We start from the raw sequence: 25,295 nt of genomic DNA on the forward strand, positions 1-25,295 counted from the left end.
TTGTTCCCAGGATTCTTTGATGCTCTTAAAAAATAATTGAGGATCCCAAAGAGCTTTTGTTTATGTAGGTTATATTTATTAATATTTATGATATTAGAAATTAAAACTGAGACATTTTTAAAAAATCATTAATTCATTTAAAAATACCATGAGCTGTTTTCCTTGAAGTGACAGGCTCGCTTCATTTATTTTCAGGAAAATACCTGCCAGATACCCTAGTCTGAGTAACCATCCTTCATCTTATCTTTGTGTTTCAAGTGAAAAGGTGTTCCGTGAAAAAGCAGCCAATTCAGCTAGCAGCTCCAGCACTCCAGCAATCACACGGTGCTGGAACCATTGTACTTCAGTATGCAGCACAGGGCTTTGTGTGTGCTTTCATTTCTTCAAGGACTGAGGTTTAATAAAATTGATCATTTTTACTCCATCTTTTTTTTCCCTGCAAGTATGTGACAGTGTAGAATACAATGATAGCCAGTACAGTTCCAGTACACTGACATTTATGCCAAGGCACCAGCAGATTTACCCACAATAAAACTTGCTTTGGCACCATCAGTGAAAAAGGCAATTCCTCTTAGAATTATAATGAAAATAGATTCTAACTTGTGGACCCTTTCAAAGGGTCTCTAGGACACAAGGGAAGGTGTGCAGACTACCTTTTGAGAAAAGCTAATATAGAAAGAGTGTGGGGGCTGGGGGAGGGGATAAGGACAAGAAGGCAATAAATTCCAGGAACCTGGGCCTTTAATGAGTTTGATAAGAAAACTGGTGAGAGTTCCAACTGTTTATTACACACACTTACCTTAGGAAGACATGGAAACGTTTAAATAGAATCGATCTTTGGAAGTGAGTAGTTGTAGCAAACAAAATGGGGGTACCAGTCCTATCCCCTGAAATGTGGCTAATTATAATAGTTACCCATTTAAGTACAACTTAATAGTATAAATTAATATAAATTGGCTAATATGGTTCCCAGGGCTAATTCTTTACAGATGAAATAAACTGGAAAATGAAATGAGAGAGAATGTCATTTTCCAGAGTATTGGTCTGTAAAGTGTGGTACTTTAATTTTCTATGGCTCAGAAGCCATTTCAAAATATGATCAAATTCCTTTCCACATTCATTCTTGAGTTTCCACTTCCTGACTTTCTTCCTGTCTTATAATTCAGGAGTTATAACTCCAGGATTTATTTTCCCTCCCACATTAGTGGACTTCAAATCCATTAGGCACCTCTCTTTGTCTCCACAACACACCTGGTTTCTCCTCTTCCTTTCAATGTGATCTTAGAGGCTCACATTTTGAATGATTTTCCTCCCCTTATGTCCATCTTATCTCCTTTCGATTTTGTCCAGCAGACAGTATACTATAATATAATATGTAATGGGTAGTGGGAAGCAAAGGTAATTTAATCAGAGGCTGGTTTTGCCTATCTTTGACTCCCCCTTCACTATACGGCAAAGTTCTCTTGCTACTTAGTTACACAGTTACTTGTTATAGCATCCAGAGATTTTTAATTAAAAAGGCTTTACTTGGGGCGTTACCAATGATAGGAACACAATTTAACAATGAAAGAAATCATTTGTGTTCATATAACACTTATCCTGAAAGAATTTCAAAGTGCTCTAGAAATATTACCCAGTTCTAATTTCCACAGCCAACACCCTTGCCTTCTGTTTTCTAAGGGAAAGAGGAATTTCCAGTATCTTGTTCCCAGTTGGAAAATAAAGGGTGCGTGCTTCCCAATCACAGACAGGCAAGGCGAATCCGGTTACTCCCTTTCCCTTCCCCAACCGCAGCTCCTGCAGAGTGTAACCCTTTGCGTTCTGTGGCTGGGATAAAGTGCATTCTGATTCATAATTGGTCCCTCAGGGTGCCTGTTTTGCAGCCAACCGATGTTCTTGGATCTTGAATGGTTAACAGCCTGAGTTGCCATTTAAAAAAAGAAAAGAAAAGAAAAAGTGTGCAATTATGTTAATTGTTGCATTTTTCTGTAAAAAAGAAAGTGCAATTATGTTAATTTTCTCAAAATGGGGGATGGGGAATGCTCAAGTAAGGAAAATATTTGCAGAAATATGATACCAATGCAAACCGGTACAAACCAGTTCTTTAAAAAACTAACTATACAAATAATCGTATGCAATAAACAATGTAGGACTCAATTTCATACAATGGCAACAAAAGCTGATCCTACATTAGGAAAGAAACTCAACTGATAGAAATGCTGTCATTAAGAATCTGAAAAACAATTCTCACAGGTTTATGCTATCTTCTTGATATAGTTTGGATATTTGTCCTTGCCCAAATCTCATGCTGAATTGTAATCCCCAATGCTGGAGGTGGGGTGGGAGGTGTCTGGGTCATTGGGGTGGATCCCTCATGGCTTGGCACTCTCTCTCTCTCTCTCTCTCTCTCTCTCTCTCACTTGCTCTTGCTCTGGTCATGTGACATGCCTGCTCTCCTTTTGCCTTCCACCATAACTGTAAGCTTCCTGAGGCTTCCCTAGAAGCTGAGCAGAGGCCAGCACCACGCTTCCTGTAAAGCCTGCAGAACCATGAGCCAAATAAATCTCTTTTCTTTGTAAATTACCCAGCCTCAGATATTTCTTTATAGCAATGCAAGAACGGCCTAATACACTTCTATATCAAGTCCATAGCAACTTAAAAGATTTATTCCAAGAGGAAAATTAACTGTGAATTATCAGAAGAGACCAAATGTGGAAATGGAATCGGTTGACGGAAAATATTAGATTTCCTCAAGGATGTTACTGAAATTGGCTCCAGGAATGGTTCCACAAAGGGCCATTGGCAGGGAGAGTGTACCAAGGAGTTTATGTCTTACTTCACAGATAAATTTCACAGCATCATCATCATCTTTATTTATTTATTTAACCACAAGTTTGTGACAGTGTATAATACAGTGACTACCAGTATTGTTCCAGGATACTGACATGATTTGTGCCAGTTTTGCCCATTATGATACTTGCCTTGAACAGTCTGGACTGCCCTGCCTAGTGGGAGGAGGAGGATCAGAAAGGAGGATGATGCACAGCCTGACCCAGTGTTTTTAAACAGCTAAACATGCCCCAGTAGAAGACACATTCTGAAGAATTTCCTCTTCTCAGCTCTCTGAACATACCTCATTTATCTGGGACTTGTACATGGACATCATCCTTTGGACTCTCCTGGTCACTGATCTCACAGCTCGTTCTACTCTTAAGCCTTTGCCTTGTCTTTCTCTTGGCTGTCACATTAATAGCTATCATCTTAACTATTGCCACAATTGCATCACTTTTACTATTGTCTTTCCATTTTGAGCTTTCACGCAGGCCCCCCTGTCTATATTCAACCTGTAGGCAGTCCTCTCATCTGCTGGCCTGGCTTCAAGGACCATTAGTGCTTAAATATTCAGCAAAGTGACATCACCTGGAAATGTTGGTTAATACTGATTTTGAAACATGGGAATTTTCTCAGAAGGAACCAGATACAACTTATTTACACATATGTGCCTCTCATACATTCACTTATTGAATCATTCAGGCACTGTGTTAGGTACTGAAGAAATATGTGTGGAGTAGAAAGGGAGGCAACAGATACATGTAACCTGAATAAAACCTAGGACCCACATGGCTTAGTCTCTTTGTGGGAAGCCCAGCTTAGTTTCCAAATGCTAATTTAAAATATACTTCAATATTTATTCAGCTTCTCAAAGAATATGAAAGGAGTCTCAATTCAATTTGTCATATTTAGAGACTTTGATTACCAAGAGGTTCTCATGTGCTAATCTTCCCAAACTCTTTCCCACCCTGGTGGCAAGACCCTTTCTCTGAGTTCTCCATTTGTTCATAGATTTGGCTGCTTTCACCAGACCCTTGCATTTTTCTTCTTCATTTTCATTCCTGTTTTTATACCACTTTTTATTCTTCCACTCCAGAAAAAAAAAAATCCAGAATTTGACAAACAAACTGTTGTTTGGTATGTGGCAGGAAGGAGGTAGGGGATGAGGAGCATTGGCACAGAACATTTTATCTCTATCACACAGACGTAATCACATAATTACAATAGGAAGTGATATACCAGCTACATTGCTAGGGCATCTACATTGCTAGTGATATACCATCTACATGGCTAATGGTAGATTTAATCAAATGACAGAATCATGGGCAATTTTAGTTCTGAATTTATGTTGGTTGTTTTTGCGATAAATATTTATTTTAAGACATTGGAATGCATAAATAAGGATTGGGAGGTAAATCAATCATTCTATTTAATGCTAAGTTAATAGTGTTCAGAACCAGCTCTAAGCTCCACAGCTAAGTAGTAATGAAGAAAATTTGGAGGTGCTCCAATAAGAACCATCAAAATATTAAGAATTTAAGAATATATCCTTTTAGAAACAATAAAAGGAACTGAACTTAGCTTAAAGGTTTCTTCAACTGTAAAACATGGAGATTTGACTCAGTAATTTTAAGATCCCCCTAATAGGGACTTTAAAATTTTAAAGTGGAGATAGGGGGACTTTAAAATCAGTCTTGTGTTAACTCTACATTTACTACATTTTTTCAGATAACTTTCCGTGATCCTAAATTTGTCGTGCTGCGGTTAAAGCCCGTTTACTCTCTTGCTCAGAGGAGAATGGGCACATCTCCTTAACCTCTTCTGTCTGGAAGAAACTCTTCTTATGGTGGAAGGACTAAGATGCAGTCAGCCTTCAACCGTGGTTATTCCTCAGCATCTTCATATGCTGAGTTCACTGTTTCAGATGCTGTGGGTGGTTGGCAGTTTCTCTGTTGACTAACGGATCTAGTCTCAGAACAAAAAAAATGTTAGAGCTGGAAGGATATGAGAAATTACTGAGTCAAATCTCCGTGTTTTACAGTTGAAGGAAGCTTTAAGCTGTTTGAGTTCAGTTCCTTTTACTCTTCCTAAAACTATGTATTCTTAAATTCTTAATATTTTGATGGCTCTTATTGGAACATCTCCAAGTTTTCTTCATTACTCTTTAGCTATGGAGCTTAGAACTGGTTCTACTGAGCAGTATTAACATAGCATTAAGTAGAATGATTGACTTACCCACCCCCCCAATCCTTATTTATGCATTCCAGTCTCTTAAAAAAATCTTTATTGCAAAAACAACCAGCATAAATTCAGAACAAAAATTGCCTGAGATTCTGTCACTTGATTAAATCAATATTTCTTTTTGAGACATGGTCTCACTCTGTTGCCCAGGCTGGAGTTCAGTGGTGTGATCAGGGCTCACTGCAGCCTCTACCTCCTGGTCTCAAGCGGTCCTCTCACCTCAGCCTCCTGGGTAGCTGGGACTACAGGCATATGCCACCACACCTGGCTAACTTTTTGTATTCTTTGTAGAGACGGGGTTTTGCCATGTTGCTCACACTGGTCTCAAATGCCTGGGCTCAAGTGATCCTCCCACCTCGGCCTCCCAAAGTCCTAGGATTACAGGCATAAGCCACCATGACTGGCCAATATTTTAATTTTTTCTATGTTATCTTATAGCCCTTGTCCATAGGCATATTCAATGTTTGCATATTTTTTTGCATATAAACCAATTTTAATTCTACATTTTATATTTTCACTTAACATTATGTCATGCACATCTTCCCTTTAACTACAACTTTACCATTCCTTATACTTTCCTCCTATAACATTCCTTATATTTCCTCCTGACATAACTTTGCTTGTGATCATACAAAATGACACCTATAAACAATATGTGAATTTTTCATTGATATCATTTGAGATTACAACCATAAACATTTAACTGCAACTTGCTTTTTCAAACCATACTTGATATTTCTTAACCACATTTATTATTATTTTTATTATTATTATTTGTTTGAGACGAGTCTCAGTCTCTCACCCAGGCTGGAGTGCAGTGGTGCGATCTCGGCTCACTGCAACCTTCCCCTCCTGGGTTCAAGTGATTCTCGTGCCTTAGTCTCTTGAGTAGCTGGGAGTACCGGCATGTGCCATGCCCCACATTAATTATTTTTAACAGCTGCATTTTTTTTTCATAGTAGGGATATACTAGAATTACATTCAGATTGTCTTGAGTTTTTTCTACTACCAAAAAATGCAATAAACATTTTGGCATGTGCGTCTCTACTTTTCTAAAGGAGTAATATTTAACTCATACATACCAGAAGAGGATACTGGCTAGCAGTAAAACTCTTAGACCTGGGCCCCCTGCTAGAAGATAATTGCCCTGGCCCTCCTCCAGTTCAGGCTCTCCCCATGGGGCAAGGAGTCTGTGAGCCAAAGGGGATGCATCCAATTGTAGTCTGTGACCCCCTTTTTGACTAGTTTTATACCCAAGATGATGAAATAGCCTACTCAGAGGTCCTGAGCCCACTTACAGGCTTGCATGGATCTCTATCCCAGCTCTGTCCTCTTGAGGGAAGCCTGCGCCACCATTGCAAACACCTCTAGGCCTCAAGTGTAGCCAAGGAGTGTTTGAGGGTACAGACAGAGCTTGGTCATGCAGGCTGGGGGTTTGTATGACTACATGCAAGACTCCTCTCAGTGACGGACGAGGATAGGAGTAGGAAGAAAATGAGGGTGAGTCACGAGCCACAGGTTGAAGATGGGAGGCTACCTTCCCAGTGCTACCATGGTCAGAGAAGGGCAATAATTTTATTTTATATTATTTTTTGAGACAGGATCTCACTTTGTTACCCAGGCTGGAGTATGGTAGTGCAATCTCAGCTCACTGCAACCTCCACCTCCCAGGTTCAAGCAATTCGCATGCCTCAGCCACCTGAGCAGCTGGGACTACGAGCATGTGCCACCACACCCGGTTAATTTTTGTATTTTTAGTAGAGACAGGATTTCCTTATGTTGGCCAGGCTGGTCTCGAACTCCTGGCCTCATGTGACCCACCCACCTCGTCCTCCCGAAGTGCTGGGATTATAGGTGTTAGCCACCATGCCTGGCCAGGGCAATAATTTTAAATCTGAATAGTTCTTGCAGGTTGTCATGAAGGGATGTTTGTCAAAATATGGTGATAGAACATATTTGATTTAACAGATTTTTAGCTTGAATTTACAACAAAGTTTAAGTATATGATAGCTGATATGCAAGTCTATATTTGTAGCCTGCCCAGGGCTTGAGAATGTTAGGGGCAGGCCTACTAGTCGGTGTCTCTTTTGATTAGGACTTTTTTCCGATTGGTAGGTATCTGTGTCATACTAGTTGTTAAATATCTTAAATATCACCTTGCTTATTTCTCTTTCTCCAGCATAGATTCCCTAAAGTATGAGTGCTTGTTGAAAGGGTATGTATAATTCTAATGTTAATGGATATTGAAATCTTACCAGATTTTATCATTCACATTTAGCATCCCTGAAATTGGGATGCATCTTATAATTAAAGAGCAGAAAGCATTGTGTCATAGTTTAATTGGCAGTGTTTTTCTTCCTTAGATAAAATAAGGGTGCATCCTTCAATTGCTATCTTAGATTTGATGAAATAAAGTATTACCCCCATTGGAGCAATTCCTATACCCACTACCACTGTAGGAGAGTTCCTGTTTTTCAGCCAGCACCATTTATTATCACTGTTTTCAATATTTTGGGTGAAAAATAGTATGCCATTTTCTTTGATTTCGATTTCCCTATCATTGATGTTGAGATTATAAAATATACTTTTTGAATATTTAGATTTCTTTTTCTGTAAAGTATTAATTTATATCCTTTTCCTATTTTTAAAATTGTGTTTTCTGTGTTTTTCCTATCACTTTATACAATCTCTTAATATATTATAGATATTAAACTTTAAAGTATCATTTTTATTAAAAATATTTCCCTTTCTATCATTTGACTTTAACTTTGCTTATGATGATATTACCACCCAAAATTTCACATTTTTATATAATCAAATATATCAATCTTTTAATTTATTACTTCTGCTTACAGTATCTCCCCATGCAAAGGATGCACATGAACTGGAGATTTAAAAAAATCTTTGAACAACATCAAAGGATATTCAATGAAAATAAGTCTCCTTTTCATCCCTAACCCTGGTTTTCCCAGTTCTTCTCACTAGAGGAAACGCTGGTAACAGTTTCCTTATTGCCTATAAGGAAATATTCTCTCTATATGTGTATCCCCCTCTCATGCTTGTTTATATTCACAAATGGCAGCAAACTATACTCACTGTCTATTCTTGTTTACTTAATAACATCTCTTTATATACAGACCATATCATTCCTTTTAAAACTTCCATGATTTCCTATTGCATTCTATTGCCATAATTTATTAAACTAGTCTCCACTGAGTTTCATGACGTTAAACATACATCTCTACACTGAGACCCACCATGGTTATTAGACTTTTATGTTATCTGTGAAGCCCTTTCTTAAGTTGACATTGAAATAAGCCTTGATAAACTTTAAAGTATTGAAATCATAAAAGTATATTCTCTTGCCATATGGAATGAAAGTAGAAATCAGTACGAGATGGAAATTTGGGAATTTCACAAATATGTGGAAATTAAACAACATACTCTCATACTGTTTTTTTTTTTTTTTTTTTTTTGAGACAGCCTCTTGCTCTGTTGCCCAGGCTAGAGTGCAGTGGCATGATCATGGCTCACCGCAGCCTCTATCTCCGAGGCTTAAGCAATCCTCCCTGCTCAGCCTCCTGAGTAGCTGGGACTACAGGGGTGCACCATCATGCCTGACTAATTTCTGTGTTTTTTGTAGAGACGGGGTTTTGCCATGTTGCCTAGGTTGGTCTTGAACTCCTGAGCTCAAGTGATCTGCCTGCCTCAGCCTCCCAAAGTGCTGGGATTACAGGCATGAGCCACTGAGCCTGGCCAAAACAACATATTCCTTAATGACCAGTGAGTCAAGAAGAAGTTACAAAGGAAATTGGAAAATATTTTGAGAACAATGAAAATGAAAATGCAATATACCAAAACATCTGGGATGTAACTAAAGCAATGCTAGGAGGAAAATTTATAGCTGTAAACACCTATATTTAAAAAGAATATTTTATATTAAGATTCAATAACCTAAAAACCTTAAGAAAATAAAAAAAGAGGACAGGTGCCGTGGCTCATGCCTGTAATCCCAGCACTTTGGTAGGCCAAGGCAGGCAGATCACCTGAGGTCAGGAGTTTGAGAGCAGCCTGGCCAACATGTTGAAACCCTGTCTCTACTAACAATACAAAAATTAGCTGGGCATGGTGACACACACTTGTAATCCCAGCTACTTGGGAGGCTGAGGCAGGAGAATCTCTTAAATCCGGGAGGCAGAGGTTGCAGTGAGCTGAGGTCACGCCACTGCAATCCAGCCTAGGTGACAGAGTGAGACTCCATCCCAAAAAAAAAAAAAAAAAAAGAAAAAGAAAAGGAAGAGTAAACTATAACCAAAGTAAGCAGAAGAAATAAAATAATAAAGATTAATTACAAATAACAAAAATAAATGAAATAGAGAACAGAAAAACAATAGAGAAAATTAACACAAGTTGGTTCTTTGAAAAATCAGCAAAAGTGACAAACTTCTACCACGACTAAAGAAGAAAAGGAGAAAAGACTCAAATTAGTCAAATCAGAAACGAAAGAGGGGACATTACTACTAACCTTACAGCAACATAAAGGATTAGGGAATACTATGAAAAATTGTATAGTACAACAAATTAGATCATCTGTGTGAATAGACAAATTCTTAGAAAGACACAAATTGCTGAAACTGACTCAAGAAGAAATAGATAATAGATCTCTAACAAGTAAAGAAATTGAGGAGGAGCCAAGATGGCCGAATAGGAACAGCTCCGGTCTACAGCTCCCAGCGTGAGCGACGCAGAAGACGGGTGATTTCTGCATTTGCATCTGAAGCACCGGGTTCATCTCACTAGGGAGTGCCAGACAGTGGGCGCAGGTCAGTGGGTGCGCGCACCGTGCGCGAGCCGAAGCAGGGCGAGGCATTGCCTCACCTGGGAAGCGCAAGGGGTCAGGGAGTTCCCTTTCCGAGTCAAAGAAAGGGGTGAGGGACGCACCTGGAAAATCGGGTCACTCCCACCCGAATATTGCGCTTTTCGGACCGGCTTAAAAAATGGCGCACCACGAGACTATATCCCACACCTGGCTCAGAGGGTCCTACGCCCACGGAGTCTCGCTGATTGCTAGCGCAGCAGTCTGAGATCAAACTGCAAGGTGGCAGCGAGGCTGGGGGAGGGGCGCCCGCCATTGCCCAGGCTTGCTTAGGTAAACAAAGCAGCCAGGAAGCTCGAACTGGGTGGAGCCCACCACAGCTCAAGGAGGCCTGCCTGCCTCTGTAGGCTCCACCTCTGGGGGCAGGGCACAGACAAACAAAAAGACAGCAGTAACCTCTGCAGACTTAAATGTCCCTGTCTGACAGCTTTGAAGAGAGCAGTGGTTCTCCCAGCACGCAGCTGGAGATCTGAGAACAGGCAGACTGCCTCCTCAAGTGGGTCCCTGACCCCTGACCCCCGAGCAGCCTAACTGGGAGGCACCACCCAGCAGGGGCACACTGACACCTCACACGGCAGGGTATTCCAACAGACCGGCAGCTGAGGGTCCTGTCTGTTAGAAGGAAAACTAACAAACAGAAAGGACATCCACACCAAAAACCCATCTGTACATCACCATCATCAAAGACCAAAAGTAGATAAAACCACAAAGATGGGGAAAAAACAGAACAGAAAAATTGGAAACTCTAAAACGCAGAGCGCCTCTCCTCCTCCAAAGGAACGCAGTTCCTCACCAGCAACGGAACAAAGCTGGATGGAGAATGACTTTGACGAGCTGAGAGAAGAAGGCTTCAGACGATCAACTTACTCTGAGCTACAGGAGGACATTCAAACCAAAGGCAAAGAAGTTGAAAACTTTGAAAAAAATTTAGAAGAATGTATAACTAGAATAACCAATACAGAGAAGTGCTTAAAGCAGCTGATGGAGCTGAAAACCAAGGCTCGAGAACTACGTGAAGAATGCAGAAGCCTCAGGAGCCGATGCGATCAACTGGAAGAAAGGGTATCAGCGATGGAAGATGAAATGAATGAAATGAAGCGAGAAGGGAAGTTTAGAGAAAAAAGAATAAAAAGAAATGAGCAAAGCCTCCAAGAAATATGGGACTATGTGAAAAGACCAAATCTACGTCTGATTGGTGTACCTGAAAGTGATGGGGAGAATGGAACCAAGTTGGAAAACACTCTGCAGGATATTATCCAGGAGAACTTCCCCAACCTAGCAAGGCAGGCCAACGTTCAGATTCAGGAAATACAGAGAACGCCACAAAGATCCTCCTCGAGAAGAGCAACTCCAAGACACATAATTGTCAGATTCACCAAAGTTGAAATGAAGGAAAAAATGTTAAGGGCAGTCAGAGAGAAACGTTGGGTTACCCACAAAGGGAAGCCCATCAGACTAACAGCTGATCTCTTGGCAGAAACTCTACAAGCCAGAAGAAAGTGGGGACCAATATTCAACATTCTTAAAGAAAGAATCTTCAACCCAGAACTTCATATCCAGCCAAACTAAGCTTCATAAGTGAAGGAGAAATAAAATACTTTACAGACAAGCAAATGCTGAGAGATTTTGTCACCACCAGGCCTGACCTACAAGAGCTCCTGAAGGAAGCGCTAAACATGGAAAGGAACAACCGGTACCAGCCACTGCAACATCATGACAAAATGTAAAGACCATCGAGACTAGGAAGAAACTGCATCAACTAACGAGCAAAATCACCAGCTAACATCATAATGACAGGATCAAATTCACACATAACAATATTAACTTTAAATGTAAATGGACTAAATGCTCCCATTAAAAGACACAGACTGGCAAATTGGATAAAGAGTCAAGACCCATCAGTGTGCTGTATTCAGGAAACCCATCTCACGTGCAGAGACACACATAGGCTCAAAATAAAAGGATGGAGGAAGATCTACCAAGAAAATGGAAAACAAAAAAAGGCAGGGGTTGCAATCCTAGTCTTGGATAAAACAGACTTTAAACCAATAAAGATCAAAAGAGACAAAGAAGGCCATTACATAATGGTAAAGGGATCAATTCAACAAGAAGAGCTAATTATCCTAAATATATATGCACCCAATACAGGAGCACCCAGATTCATAAAGCAAGTCCTGAGTGACCTACAAAAAGACTTAGACTCCCACACAACAATAATGGGAGACTTTAACACCCCACTGTCAACATTAGACAGATCAACGAGACAGAAAGTCAACAAGGATACCCAGGAATTGAACTCAGCTCTGCACCAAGCGGACCTAATAGACATCTACAGAACTCTCCACCCCAAATCAACAGAATATACATTTTTTTCAGCACCACACCACACCTATTCCAAAATTGACCACATAGTTGGAAGTAAAGCTCTCCTCAGCAAATGTAAAAGAACAGAAATTATAACAAACTGTCTCTCAGACCACAGTGCAATCAAACTAGAACTCAGGATTAAGAATCTCACTCAAAACCGCTCAACTACATGGAAACTGAAAAACCTGCTCCTGAATGACTACTGGATACATAACGAAATGAAGGCAGAAATAAAGATGTTCTTTGAAACCAGTGAGAACAAAGACACAACATACCAGAATCTCTGGGACAGATTCAAAGCAGTGTGTAGAGGGAAATTTATAGCACTAAATGCCCACAAGAGAAAGCAGGAAAGATCCAAAATTGACACCCTAACATCACAATTAAAAGAACTAGAAAAGCAAGAGCAAACACATTCAAAAGCTAGCAGAAGGCAAGAAATAACTAAAATCAGAGCAGAACTGAAGGAAATAGAGACACAAAAAACCCCTCAAAAAATTAATGAATCCAGGAGCTGGTTTTTTGAAAGGATCAACAAAATTGATAGACCGCTAGCAAGACTAATAAAGAAAAAAAGAGAGAAGAATCAAATAGACACAATAAAAAATGATAAAGGGGATATCACCACCAATCCCACAGAAATACAAACTACCATCAGAGAATACTACAAACACCTCTATGCAAATAAACTAGAAAATCTAGAAGAGATGGATAAATTCCTCAACACATACACTCTCCCAAGACTAAACCAGGAAGAAGCTGAATCTCTGAATAGACCAATAACAGGAGCTGAAATTGTGGCAACAATCAATAGTTTACCAACCAAAAAGAGCCCAGGTCCAGATGGATTCACAGCCGAATTCTATCAGAGGTACAAGGAGGAACTGGTACCATTCCTTCTGAAACTATTCCAATCAGTAGAAAAAGAGGGAATCCTCCCTAACTGATTTTATGAGGCCAGCATCATTCTGATACCAAAGCCTGGCAGAGACACAACCAAAAAAGAGAATTTTAGTTCTCTTTTTTGAGAACAATGTTCTCAAACTAACGAGCAAATGTTCATCGATGTGGGCAATGTTCATCAATATCCTTGATGAACATTGATGCAAAAATCCTCAATAAAATACTGGCAAAATGAATCCAGCAGCACATCAAAAAGCTTATCCACCATGGTCAAGTGGGCTTCATCCCTGGGATGCAAGGCTGGTTCAATATATGCAAATCAATAAATGTAATCCAGCATATAAACAGAGCCAAAGACAAAAACCACATGATTATCTCAATAGATGCAGAAAAAGCCTTTGACAAAATTCAACAACCCTTCATGCTAAAAACTCTCAATAAATTAGGTATTGATGGGACGTATTTCAAAATAATAAGAGCTACCTACGACAAACCCACAGCCAATATCATACTGAATGGGCAAAAACTGGAAGCATTCCCTTTGAAAACTGACACAAGACAGGGATGCCCTCTCTCACCACTCCTATTCAACATAGTGTTGGAAGTTCTGGCCAGGGCAATTAGGCAGGAGAAGGAAATAAAGGGTATTCAATTAGGAAAAGAGGAAGTCAAATTGTCCCTGTTTGCAGACGACATGATTGTATATCTAGAAAACCCCATTGTCTCAGCCCAAAATCTCCTTAAGCTGATAAGCAACTTCAGCAAAGTCTCAGGATACAAAATCAATGTACAAAAATCACAAGCATTCTTATACACCAATAACAGACAAACACAGAGCCAAATCATGAGTGAACCCCCATTCACAATTGCTTCAAAGAGAATAAAATACCTAGGAATCCAACTTACAAGGGATGTGAAGGACCTCTTCAAGGAGAACTACAAACCACTGCTCAAGGAAATAAAAGAGGATACAAACAAATGGAAGAACATTCCATGCTCATGGGGAGGAAGAATCAATATCGTGAAAATGGCCATACTGCCCAAGGTCATTTACAGATTCAATGCCATCCCCATCAAGCTACCAATGACTTTCTTCACAGAATTGGAAAAAACTACTTTAAAGTTCATATGGAACCAAAAAAGAGCCCGCATTGCCAAGGCAATCCTAAGCCAAAAGAACAAAGCTGGAGGCATCACACTACCTGACTTCAAACTATACTACAAGGCTACAGTAACCAAAACAGCATGGTACTGGTACCAAAACAGAGATATAGATCAATGGAACAGAACAGAGCCCTCAGAAGTAACGCCGCATATCTACAACTATCTGATCTTTGACAAACCTGAGAAAAACAAGCAATGGGGAAAGGATTCCCTATTTAATAAATGGTGCTGGGAAAACTGGCTAGCCATATGTAGAAAGCTGAAACTGGATCCCTTCTTTACACCTTATACAAAAATTAATTCAAGATGGATTAAAGACTTAAACATTAGACCTAAAAGCATAAAAACCCTAGAAGAAAACCTAGGCATCACCATTCAGGACATAGGCATGGGCAAGGACTTCATGTCCAAAACACCAAAAGCAATGGCAACAAAAGACAAAATTGACAAATGGGATCTAATTAAACTAAAGAGCTTCTGCACAGCAAAAGAAACTAGCATCAGAGTGAACAGGCAACCTACAAAATGGGAGAAAATTTTTGCAACCTACTCATCTGACAAAGGGCTAATATCCAGAATCTACAATGAACTCAAACAAATTTACAAGAAAAAAACAAACAACCCCATCAAAAAGTGGGCGAAGGACATGAACAGACACTTCTCAAAAGAAGACATTTATGCAGCCAAAAAACACATGAAAAAATGTTCATCATCACTGGCCATCAGAGAAATGCAAATCAAAACCACAATGAGATACCATCTCACACCAGTTAGAATGGCAATCATTAAAAAGTCAGGAAACAACAGGTGCTGGAGAGGATGTGGAGAAATAGGAACACTTTTACACTGTTGGTGGGACTGTAAACTAGTTCAACCATTGTGGAAGTCAGTGTGGCGATTCCTCAGGGATCTAGAACTAGAAATACCATTTGACCCAGCCATCCCATTACTGGGTATATACCCAAAGGACTATAAATCTTGCTGCTATAAAGACACATACACACATATGTTTATTGCGGCATTATTCATAATAGCAAAGACTTGGAACCAACCCAAATGTCCAACAATGATAGACTGGATTAAGAAAATGTGGCACATATACACCATGGAATACTATGCAGCCATAAAAATGATGAGTTCATGTCCTTTGTAGGGACATGGATGAAATTGGAAATCATCATTCTCAGTAAACTATCGCAAGAACAAAAAACTAAACACCGCATATTCTCACTCATAGGTGGGAATTGAACAATGAGATCACATGGACACAGGAAGGGGAATATCACACTCTGGGGACTGTGGTGGGGTGGGGGGAGGGGGGAGGGATAGCATTGGGAGATATACCTAATGCTAGATGACGAGTTAATGGGTGCAGCGCACCAGCATGGCACATGTATACATATGTAACTAACCTGCACAATGTGCACATGTACCCTAAAACTTAAAGTATAAAAAAAAAAAAAAGTAAAGAAATTGAGTTAGCTATAAAAACAAACAAAAAAACCCACAAACAAAATCCCAACACCAGATGACTTCACTGGTAAATTCTAACAACTTTCAAACAGAATCAGAATGATAAAAATCTTTTTCAAAATAGAAGAGGAAGGAACATTTCTGAACTTATTCTTTGAGGCCAGCGTTACCATCACACCAAAACAAGAAAAATACGTCAAAAGGGGCTGGGTGCGGTGGCTCACGCCTGTGATCCCAGCACTTCAGGAGGCCGAGGTAGGTGGATCACGTGAGGCCAGGAGTTCAAAACCAGCCTAGCCAGCATGGTGTCACCCTGTTTAAAAAAAAAAAAAAAAATACAAAAATTAGCCGGGTGTGGTGGCACACACCTGTAATCCCAGCTACTCAGGAGGCTGAGACATGATTGCTTGAACCTGGGAGCTGGAGGTTGCAGGGAGCCGAGATCGTGCAACTGCACTCCAGCCTGGGTGACAGAGCTAGTCTCTGTCTCAAAAAAAAAGAAAAAGAAAGAGAAAAAGAAAGAAAGAAAGAAAGACACATCAAGAAAAGAAATTGATATCCCTTATGAATATAGTTACAAAATCCTCAACAAAATATTAGCATATAGAATCCAACAACATATAAAAATTATTATACACCATGATCAAGTAGGATTTATCCTATGTATACCAGCTGATTGAACATATAATTCAACCCCCTTTCTTAACAAAAACACTCGAGAAACTAGAAATAGAAAAAATTTCTTCAAACTGATCAGGGACATTTGTGAAAAACCCATGGTAAACAAAATATATTATGTATATATTGAGATGGAGTCTCGCTCTGTCGCCCAGGTTGGAGTGCAGTGCAGTGGCGCAATCTTGGCTTACCTCAACCTCCGCCTCCCAGGTTCAAGCAATTCTCCTGCCTCAGCCTCCCGAGTAGCTGGGACTACAGGCACCAGCCACCACTCCTGGCTAATTTTTTGTATTTTTAGTAGAGACTGGGTTTCGCCAAAATTATATTTAATAGTGGGAGACTGGATCCTTTCCCCCTAAGATCAGGAACAGGGTAAGAATGTCACTCACACCACATCTACTCAACATTATAGTGGAGGTTCTAGCCAGGGAAATTAGTCAAAAAAAGTAATAAAAGCTATAAAAGTAATCATCCTATCCAGATTGGAAAAGAAGTAAAACTATCCCTATTTGCAGATGACATGTAGAAAATTTTTCTTATATGTAGAAAATTTTAAGGAATCCAGCTGGGTGCAGTGGCTCATGCCTGTAATCCCAGCACTTTGGGAGGCCAAGACAGGTGGATTGCTTGAGCCCAGGAGTTAAGACCAGCCTGCACAACATGGCAAAACCCTATCGCCACAAAAAAATACAAAAATTAGCAGGGCGTGGTGGCGCATGCCTGTAGTCCCAGCTACTTGGGTGGCTGAAGCCAGAAGGATCACCTGAGCCCAGGAAGTCGAGGCTAAAGTGAGCCATGATCATGCCACTGCACTCCAGCCTGGACAGCAGAGTGAGATCTTGTCTCAAAAGAAGGAAGGAAGGCAGGAAGGCAGGAAAGAAGAGAGGGAGGGAGGGAGGGCTCTAAGGAATAGTTTTTCCACTGAAAAACTATTAGCGTTCACAAGCTCAGCAAGGTTGCAGGATGAATGATCAATTTTTAAAAAACAATTGTACTTCTATATACTGGCAATGAACAATCTGAAAATGAAATTAAGAAAACAATTCCCTTAACAACAACATCAAACAGAATAAAATATTTAGGAATGAATTTAACAAAATAAGCGCAAAACTTGTATACTGAAAACTAGAAAGCACTGTTGAAAGAAAGACTTAAAATAAATGGAGAGACATCCCATGTTCATGGACCAGAAAACCTAATACTGTTAAAATGGCAATACTTCCCAAGTTGGTCTACAGATTCTAAGAGCTAAATCTATAAAATTCTTAAAAGAAAACATAGGAGTAAATCTTCATGACTTTGAAGTAGACGGTGGTTTTCTAGATATGACACCAAAAATATGACTTCCGTGCCTCAAAGGATACTGTCAAGAAAAGGAAAAAACAACCCAAGGAATGGGAGAAAATATTTGCAAATCCTGTATCTGATAAGGGACCTGTATTCAGAATATATAAATAATGCTTATAATTCACCAATAAAAACACAACATGATTTAAAAATGGGCAAAGGATTTGAACATACATTTCTCCAAAGAAAATATACAAATGTCCAATAAGCACATAGAAAGGTGCTTGACATCATTAGTCAGCAGGAAAGTGCAAGTGAAAACCACAATGAGATATCACTTCGCATCTACTAGGATGGCCATAATAAAAATAAATGAGGAATAAGAAGTACTGGCAACGAGGTAGAGAAATTGGAACTCTTATACATTGCTGATGGGAATGTTTGGCAGCCTCTGTAGAACAGTTTGGCAGGTCCTCAAAATGATAAACATAGAGTTACCATTTCCACTCCTAGATATATACACAATTCCACTCCTAGGTATATACACAAGAAATCAAAACATATGTCCATAAAAAAGTCTGTACACAAATGTTTATAGCAGAGTTATTCATGATCGCTCAAAAGTAAAAAAACAAAAACAAAACCCAAATGTCCACCAACTGATGAATGAATAAACAAAATGTGGTATATCCATATAATCAAATATTATTTGACTATAAAAGGAAATGAAGCACCTCTGTATGCTGATACAGTTTGGATGTTTGTTCCCTCCAAATCTCATGTTGCAATATTACTATAATCCCCAATGTTAGAGGGGGGCCTGGTGGGAGACGTTTGGGTCATGGGGGCAGATCCCTTATAAATGGCTTGGTGCTGTCCTTACAATAATGAGTGTGTTCTTGCTCTGAGTTCACAGGAGACCTGCTTGTTTAAAAGAGTGTGGCACCTCTCCCCTCTCTCTCCTGCTCCCCCTTCACCATCCACCATGATTGGAAGCTTCCTGAGGCCCTCACCAGAAGCAGCTGCCAGCACCATGCTTCCTGTACAGCCTGCAGAATCATGAGCCAAAATAAACCACTTTTCTTTATAAATTACCCAATCTCAGGTATTCCTTTATAGCAATGCAAGAAGAGACTAACACATATATTAAGACATGTATGAACCCTGAAAACATTCTGCTTAGAAGCCAGTCACAAAGAGCCACGTAGTGTATTATTTCATTTACATGAAATGTCTAGAATTGGCAAATTCATAGAAACAGAAAGTAATTATTGGTTGCCAGGGGATGGGGAGAGAGAGAGAATAGAGAATGACTGTTAATGGGGACAGTTTTTCTTTCTGGGGTGATGAATATATTCTGAAATTAGATAGTAGTGATGGTTACATAACTTTTTAAAATCACTAAAAACCATGAACTTGTATCCTTTAAAAGAGCGAACTTTATGTTATGTCAATTATATCTCAATGAAGCTTTTTTTTTTTCTTTTTTAATGGCTGCTGATTTTGAACCATGGGCCATAGTTTACCAACTCTCTGTTGTAACCAATATTTACAGACCCTGAAGAAAGGCCATCCGATATTGTTTTAAAAAAAAAAAGGCGACAAAAAAGAAAATAATAGTAACAACAAGCAGTTTGTTTTCTTTCCAAAATAGATATAGCATAGTCGTAAAGATTATTAATTCTGGAGCCACTTGACTAGATTTGAATCCTAGATCTGGCACTAATTAGCCATGAGTTCTTGAGATAATAATAATATCTACCTTCTAGAGTAGATGTAAGAATGAATAGCATCTGCAGGCGCCGGGCACGGTGGCTCACGCCTGTAATCCCAGCACCTTGGGAGGCCGAGGCGGGCGGATCACGAGGTCAGGAGATTGAGACCATCCTGGCTAACACGGTGAAACCCCGTCTCTACTAAAAATATTTTAAAAAATTAGCCACCTGTAGTCCCAGCTACTCGGGAGGCTGAGGCAGGAGAATGGCGTGAACCCGGGAGGCGGAGCTTGCAGTGAGCCAAGATCAGGCCACTGCATTCCAGCCTAGGCGACAGAGCGAGACTCCGTCTCAAAAAAAAAAAAAAAAAAAAGAATGAATAGCATCTACTTTCTAGGGTTGTTTTACGGATGTAAAGCACTCAGAACAGTGCTTGGCACATCGTAAGCACTCAGTGAGCATCAGTTATTTTTACTATTCACCCCAATTAAAAAGCAGCCTGAGTAATAAGATGACTTTTTTTTTTTTTTTTTGAGACGTAGTTTGGCTCTTGTTGCCCAGGCTGGAGTGCAATGACGCAATCTCGGCTCACCACAAACTCTGCCTCCCAATTCAAGTGATTCTCCTGCCTCTGCCTCCCGAGTAGCTGGGATTACAGGCATGTGCCACCACACCCGGCTAATTTTGTATTTTTAGTAGAGACAGGGTTTCTCCATGTTGGTCAGGCTGGTCTCGAACTCCCAACCTCAGGTTATCTGCCCAACTAGGCCTCCCAAAGTGCTGGGATTACAGGCATGAGCCACCGTGCCCGGCCAATAAGGTGATTTTTATTTGCAGTTTAAAGGTTTTTAAAGGTTTTTGTCACAACCAGCATCTTAGCAACACTGTCCCCTGCTCCACACCATCCAGGACACTCTCAGATCACCAGGCTGGAAGAAAATGATCATTAATATACACTAGAAAATATGTTCTTATCTCTAGGAACTATTGTTAGCACTCTGAAAGGCTTTTCTTTTTCAATATCTGAATGACATTGCGGTAAATTAATTGGTTTTCTCAATCTAATTTCTAGTGTTAGCTGTAACATCACAATGCAAGCACCCAGATGGCACCAACCGAGCCCTTTATCATCATTTTTAGCACTGATGCCAAAAGGAAATGGGCTCAGCAGCCTAATCAAAATTTACATGCTAATGGGTAGACCCTTGTGAATGAAGTTAAGCAGAAAATCAATAAATTACCAGGTAACATTCTCCTAACAAAATTTTTTACAAGTTTTAAGTAATAATAAAACAGTAAGGAGTAAATTTCAGGCCTGAAGAAGAATGTGAAATAAAACATGGAATGGATAAATCATTTCTGAAAAAAAGAAATTCAAAAGGGAATTAGAAACCCGTTAGCTTTCTATTTATTTAGTTAGAAATTGAGATTTTTCAGGAAAAGTTAATGTTTTAAAGCAAATTTAATTTTCACCTAAACAGCAATATAGAATTCCAATAATTTCAGTCTTTTGTCCTCTGCAGAAGGCCCACTGGGAAGTATTCACTTTTTCATTGTTATCACTAAGACGTTGTCTGAACCACACTCTCCTTTTGTTCATTCTGCAGCTCTTCGCCATCTGTCATGTTTTCTGGAGAGCCTCATAAACACACTTAGGTTAAACCATATGGTCATAAAACCTGTCATTCTGTCATAGCCAAGCTTTGGTTAGTTTTTTAATAGAAATGCACTTGACCATTTTTACTTTGTTAAAAGCTTCATCCTAATCCTGGAACCGAATTTCAGCCTGACAGTAAATCAGCTCTTAGTATCCATCTACTTAAAGTAAAATACCTGAATAATAGATGTTTTGAAGTAGCTAAATGTTCTCATTTATTTTGCTTCAATTCTATGATAAATAGCTTTTCCTATTTGTCATGTTGGCCTCCTCAGATTTTTACTTCTTCACATCCAATGCTTTTTTTTCTTCAGTCATTCTCAACCACCCACTCCCATGGTTATATCCTTTGCTTTGTCATCCTCAAAACTATACCACCTGTGAAATCTTTACTTTGAGCACTCCACATCAAGATCACCAACTCTGGGGCTACAATTCAATAATTCTGTCTTATCCTGACCCCCATTGACTATCACTTTTTCAGTATCCATCACCTCCCTCATGTTTTCACTTTCTTCCTTACCCAGTTTAGAATCCATGATCTACATAATCACATCCATTAAAAGCACCATAGTTCCATAACCCTCTCTCCCTTTGGACTTACCTAGCAAAGCTCTATACCAGGTTAAATTCCACTGTCTTCTTACTCTATGCCTACACCCAAACATCTGATGAAAAAATCCACCAGGATGACTGGTATCATTTTAGATTTATGATTATAAATCTCGAGTATACTAAATCCTACTCAGTAACCCTCCTCTGTTACTCTAAAACGTTCTCTCCAGGCTGGGCATGGTGGCCCACACCTATAATCCCAGGAGTGTGGGAGGCCGAGGCAGGTGGATCACCCGAGGTTGGGAGTTTGAGACCAGCCTGGCTAACATGGCAAAACCCCATCTCTACTAAAAATTAAAAAAAAAAAATCCGCCAAGTGTGGTGGTGTGTGCCTGTAGTCCCAGCTACTTGAGAGGCTGAGGCAGGAGAATCGCTTGACCCTGGAGGTGGAGGTTGCAGTGAGCCGAGATCGCACCATTGTACTCCAGCCTGGGCAACAAGAGTGAAACTCCATCTCAAAATAATAATAATAATAAAATAAATACATAAATGAACTCTATCTTGCAAAATCCATTGGTCAACTTCTCTGCATTTGACTTCCCAGAAGCAATTGAGACAATATAAATCACTGACACTCCTTCTTCTATGACCCTTTATTTCCCAGGTTTCAGGGACATCTTGGTCTCTTGGTTTTCCTCCTGCCTCTGACCATTATGTCTTGTCTTCTCCGCTAGATCCTCCTCCTCCCCTTCCTAACCTCTAAATGCTCGAGTGTGCACAGTTCAGGGCTCTTCTATCATTTATTCCCGAGGGAATCTCTTCTCATTTGTCAATACTAAAAAAAAATTTATGTATATATATATATATATGCAGAGACAAATCTCTAAGCAAGAGGATTTTATTTGAGAGTAATATACAGAAAGTAGGCTTGCAATAAGGACATGCACACAGAGACCAGGGCAGTTTCCAGTGTGTCCAAAGAACAAAGGAAAGGGCTGGAGTTTTATTGGGAAAGGAGAAAGATGATGTAAGTTGTTTTCAAAGAAAGTTAATTGGCGATAGCAGAGTGGGCGCTGGTGAGCTCTGATTGGCAGGCAGCAGCAACTGCTAGGTAAAGTTCGCCTTGAAGTCATAGCAGGCTGTTTCCTTGGAGTAAACTTGCGAGACAGTTTTTGGAAGACGTTTGTGACCAGAGTGCTTTTTCCCAACAATGGCTCCTTGACTCCATTTTCATTGGGTAGGACAGGAATGACTCCAAATCAACTTTCACATGTCTACAATTTCATATGATCCCAGCCCTGGCTTCTTCCCCAAACTCTACTGTTTACTTGACTCAAGCCATCAGCAAATTCAGTCAACTCTACCTTCAAGACATATCCAAAATGTGTCACATTCTCTTCATTTCCCTTGTTGCCAGACAATCCAAGCCACTATATTTACTTGTCTAGGCTATTGCAGTGGCTACCTAATTGGTCACTAGGGTTTCTCTCTCTTGTCTCTCAACAGCAGCCAGAATGATCTTTTAAAAATGAAATCACTGGATAAAGAAAATGTGGCACATATACACCATAGAATACTATGCAGCCATAAAAAAGAATGAGTTCATGTCCTTTACAGGGACATGGATGAAGCTAGAAGCCATCATTCTCAGCAAACTAACACAGGAACAGAAAACCAAACACCACATGTTCTCACTCATAAGTGGGAGTTGAACAATGGGAACACATGGACACAGGGAGGGGTATATCACACACTGGGGCCTGTTGGTGGGTTGGGGCAAGGGGAGGGAGAGCATTAGGACAAATACCTAATGCATGCGGGGCCTAAAACCTAGATGACGGGTTGATGGGTGCAGCAAACCACCATGGCACATGTATACCTATGTAACAAATCTGTGTGTTCTGCACATGTACCCCAGAACTTAAAGTAAAATAAAAATAAAAAATAAAAAATAAAAATGACAGAAAAAAAAAATCAGACCACAGCCATTTTTCTGCTTACATTTCTCCAGTGGCTTTTGTCACATTCAGAAAAATATAGAAACTCCTCCCAGCTCACAAAATTTTATGTCTGGGCTGAGATCGCTGTTAATCTTCTGCCACCCTCCCTTTCCCTTGAGTCTCCAGCCACACTGGCCCCATTTCTGTTCCTAGAACATAACAAACTCATTCCTGCCTTTGGGTATTGGCACTAGCCGTTCCCTCTCCCTAGAATGTTCTCTCCTCTGATCTTTGCATAGCTGGTAATTTCTTGTGGTTAGGATCTGAGTTTAAATGTTAGTAATTCTTAGGAACCCCAACTATAAAAAATATAAATAAAGTTCACGAATTTGCTGGGTACTTTCAACTCAATGTAAACACAGGTAAGCTTTTTGTGCTCTAAAAGTACTGCTTCAGTATTTTTACTTTTGAAAATTATAAAATTCTTCCAGAATGTAAATACACAGTACTTCATTAAATTGACATTTAAAAGCAGAAAATAGTATCCTAGAAATTGTGTCCACCAGTGCCTAGAGAACCCTGTGAGGCTGAAGTACTGTGTTGCCAGAGCTTGCCATGTGACCGTGGGCCAAGTGCCCCACCTTTGTGAGCAGGAGTTCCCCCCACTGGGAAAGTAGATACAATCACCTCTTGCTTAAGACAAGAAATATACATGTGTATGGCCACATTTTGGTTTGATAACAAAGGAATTAAAGATGCCTTGATCTGTGCAAATCTTCTCCCCTGGAAAAATACATAACCAGGGCACATGTGCTCAGCATTGCCTTCCAAAGTTCTTTCTCAACCTTATAAGTTCTCGTTCTGAGGGCATATAAAGTATGTTTATGCAATCCCTTGTGAAAATAGATGAGGCAATATGGCTAGTGTCATAAGCAATACATTGATGAAGAAATGATTCAGAAACAAGAGAAAGGCAAATAGGTGAGCAGTGGGGTAGAGGAGCATTGACATTCTAAGTGGCGCAGTTATTCCCTGGGTTGAGTGGCACATTTGGTCTCCCTGGCGCTTGGAACTATAAATACTCTAGTAGCAGCCCTGCCCACTCCCCAGCCATTGTGCCAACTACAAATGCCCACACATTTCCAATCACTCCCTAGAGTGCCTGAGAATTAATGAATGGCACAGCCATTATCTTGGTGCTTTATATTTTACAGCAAATGTACCTTCAGGATGAAATTTGCTAAAGAGACAATTCAGATAGTACTTTCACCCACAATGTTTTTATGTTAATAGCCTTTTAGCTTAATGCTTTTGTGCTTTGCAAACTAATTCTGGAACACATTAAGTGTGTTAAGTGAGGGATACTTATACAGGGATCTAAACCTACCAAATGGAATTAGCGTGAAGGAACCTTTGACAAGCAGTTTGAAGACAAAGTGCCACATCAATGTTCAAAAATATAATTACCACAGTGGAGGCCATTATCACATTTCTCTGCTTATGAGAACACAATTAAAATTAGGGATCTCTACATTTTCCTTGAAAGGGTGAGTTCAGTCAGTCAAGCAAGCAATTTCCTTAGCAATGACTGGGAAGAAGGTGTATTA

The 25,295-nt window shown here is 39.8% G+C and overlaps 1 protein-coding gene across 2 annotated transcripts in view; it reads right to left on the reverse strand.

Annotated features, from left to right (window-relative positions):
* Positions 1–1,486: 1,486 nt before the first annotated feature.
* Positions 1,487–25,295, reverse strand: part of ANKRD44 (ankyrin repeat domain 44) — a 348,412-nt gene continuing 324,603 nt past the window's right edge. For both annotated transcript variants that reach the window (XM_055379331.2, XM_055379330.2), the window contains exon 28: positions 1,487–1,919. In XM_055379331.2, the coding sequence (XP_055235306.1) occupies positions 1,912–1,919 (8 nt within the window). In that variant the 3' untranslated portion in view covers positions 1,487–1,911. The remainder of the gene's footprint in view (positions 1,920–25,295) is intronic.

The sequence above is a fragment of the Gorilla gorilla genome, chromosome 11 (genome assembly GCF_029281585.2).
Source record: "Gorilla gorilla gorilla isolate KB3781 chromosome 11, NHGRI_mGorGor1-v2.1_pri, whole genome shotgun sequence".
NCBI classification, from domain to species: domain Eukaryota; kingdom Metazoa; phylum Chordata; class Mammalia; order Primates; family Hominidae; genus Gorilla; species Gorilla gorilla.